The sequence below is a fragment of the Leucopleurus acutus genome (assembly GCF_964270905.1).
Source record: "Leucopleurus acutus genome assembly, chromosome: 3".
NCBI lineage: Eukaryota > Metazoa > Chordata > Mammalia > Artiodactyla > Delphinidae > Leucopleurus > Leucopleurus acutus.
The window spans coordinates 117,459,209-117,462,177 of record NC_139145.1 but is presented as its reverse complement, the minus strand read 5'-3'; the positions used below and the strand labels follow the sequence as shown (position 1 = coordinate 117,462,177).

General features: G+C 37.5%; 1 protein-coding gene across 1 annotated transcript; it reads left to right on the top strand.

Moving 5' to 3' along the window:
• Positions 1 to 243: 243 nt before the first annotated feature.
• On the top strand, positions 244 to 1,930 carry LOC309959918 (cysteine protease ATG4C-like; the record flags this gene model as incomplete). The annotated part of the gene is given in 4 exon segments (XM_082836473.1): positions 244 to 339; positions 461 to 628; positions 712 to 930; positions 932 to 1,930. Coding segments are annotated over 4 exon segments (1,482 nt in total).
• Between the last annotated feature and the right edge of the window lie 1,039 nt (positions 1,931 to 2,969).

Genomic DNA, 2,969 nt, shown 5'->3' with positions numbered 1-2,969 from the left:
ACACATCACCTCTGCTAGAGCTGATAACTTGGCCCCAACACCCAACCACAGAAGGTCAGGAAGTACAGCCCTACCACATGCCCAGATGCAGAAGGCAGAAAAATTAATAAGCAACATTAATGACTACCACACTGTCTTAGGATGGACTCCCCAGAAGCAGACTCTGAGATGAAGATTCATGTGAAAGCGACTAATTAGGAAGTGCCACTAGGAAGAAACAGTAAGGGAGTGAGGAAGAGAGACATGGAAGAGAAGGTAGTTAAGCAAGTGTTTGATATCAAACAAAGTCCCGACTATGGTGGCTGGGGAGCTCGAGGTGCCTGTAGCTGCGGTGCTGAGGTTGGAGCGTCTGCATGTGTGCTGGCTCCTTTTGTAGCAGCTGCTGCTGGAGCTGGAACATTTCCCGAACAAAAGACTAAACTTACAGAAGAATGCAATCAAGTGATGGCTTTTTCTTCAGAATCTGAATAGGGAGGCCACAGGAACAGACGAAGTTGACAAGCTAGAAACTAAATTTATATCTGCTTGGAACAACGTGAAATATAGTTGGGTGTTGAAAACAAAGACATATTTTAGTAGAAATTCCCCTGTTTTATTGCTTGGAAAGTGTTACCATTTTAAATATGAAGTTGTTTAGACTACAGGCATACCTCAGAGATATTGTGGGTTTGGTTCCAGACCACTGCAATAAAGCAAATATTTCAATAAAATGAAAATGAACTGTTACCTGCAAGATCAGGACGTACAATAGAAGATCATGGAATTGAGGGAAACGTAGAAGAATTTCGTAAAGGTTTCATTTCAAGAATATGGCTTACCCACAAGGAAGAATTTCCTCAAATAGAAGGCTCAGCTTTGACAACAGACTGTGCTTGGAGCTGTACATTAAGAACTGGCCAGATGCTATTGGCTCAAGGACTCATTCTACACTAGCTTGGTAGAGCTTAGACCTGGCTGGCCTGATGCTCTGAACACTGAAAATTCAGACTCTGAATCATGGACTTCCAACACTGTAAAAAAATTTACTGCATCTTTCGAAGCATCGCTTTCAGGGGAAAGAGAACTCAAAACCCCAACAATTTCTCTGAAGGAGACAATTGGGAGATATTCTGATGATCATGAAATGCAAAATGAAATTTATCACAGGAAAATCATCCCTTGGTTTGGTGATTCCCCCTTGGCTCTCTTTGGTTTACACCAACTAATAGAATATGGAAAGAAGTCTGGGGAAAAAGCTGGAGATTGGTATGGACCAGCTGTGGTTGCTCACATTTTAAGAAATGCAGTTGAAGAAGCAAGACACCCAGATTTACAAGGAATAACTATTTGTGTTGTGCAACATTGTACAGTTTACAGTTCTGATGTAACTGATAAACAGTGCGCTTCCATGGCCTCTGATAATACAGATGACAAAGCTGTTATTATTCTAGTTCCTGTTAGACTTGGTGGAGAAAGAAACAATGCCGACTATTTAGATTTTGTAAAGGGTATTTTAAGCCTTGAATACTGTGTGGGTATTATTGGTGGCAAACCTAAACAGTCACATTGCTTTGCTGGATTTCAAGATGACACTTTGATTTACATGAATCCTCATTACTGCCAATCTTTTGTAGATGTCAGCATAAAGGATTTCCCTCTTGAGACATTCCACTGCCCTTCTCCTAAAAAGATGTCATTTCGAAAAATGGATCTTAGCTGTACAATAGGATTTTACTGTCAAAATGTTCAAGACTTCAAACGAGCTTCTGAAGAAATCACTAAGATGCTGAAAATTTCTTCTAAGGAGAAATATCCATTATTTAGTTTTGTAAATGGTCATTCCAGAGACTATGACTTTACATCTACTACAATCAATGAAGAAGACCTTTTCTCAGAGGATGAAAAGAAAGGATTAAAAAGATTTAGCACAGAAGAGTTTGTCTTGCTGTAAAGATTAGCACATTTGTGCTCGATGAGAAGAAATCCTTTGAAGGAGGAAAAAGGAAGAGAAACAAGTATACTTGAAACTGGTTTATTTTCACAAATATCTTAATTTTATGTTTTTTTAAAAAAGAACATTTGAAAATGTACAAGTTTTAAAGCTATTTTTCTGGAAGAGAAATGATTTAGTAAATCTTGATTTCTCATAAATATCAAGTGATTCTGGCTGCATTCCTATTTCCCTAAGATCTGCTGGTGATAACGCTACCTTAACTGCAAGTCTTCCAGTCTTCAAATTCTTCCACCTGGGTCCACTATTCTCCTGAAGGTTTTGTGATATTGGGTCCCAAAATGGGATCACCAAATAGTTTCAAAAGCTTCAGTTTATACTAATGGCAAGAAGACCAAAGAATGAATGTTCAGTGCTGCCTAAGCCTCCTGATATTAATGCAACCAAAGGATGCTTTTGGAGGTATCTTGACATTTTAAATAGTAATTTTTAGCTGTGATATGATACAATTACATGAGCAGAATTTTGAGTTAAGGTAATACTTAGCAATATGATTGTACAATGGCACCTAATTTTACTTGCTGTTGAGCCTTCTCTGGGGAGTGAAGGTAAAGTATTGGTTTTCCCCACAGATTTAAAGTTTATGTTATTAATAATAACTATATCCAATCTAACAGATAAAGGCAAAATTGTTTCCTATCTCAAAAATGAAATTTTATGGAAACTCTACTTATTATGCAGTTTTAAAAGCTAAAGATAAGTACCAGGAAAGATATCAGCAGATGCTCCTCCATGTGATTTTTGCTATTTGTATAAATCAGTGCAGTGGTGTTTAGGAGCTGAGGCCACGTATAAGGTAAATCTGCCTTAAGTGTATTATGTTTTATTTGAAGGCAAATTTGTGATGTAAAAGTATAAGAGTTATTATTGAGCCAGGTTTATAAAGTACTTTAATAAAGATATAAGAACATTAAAACAAACAAACAAAGGAAAAAACAACAAAGTCCCCAGGAGGGCAATTTAGGCTTAACTCCGTGGA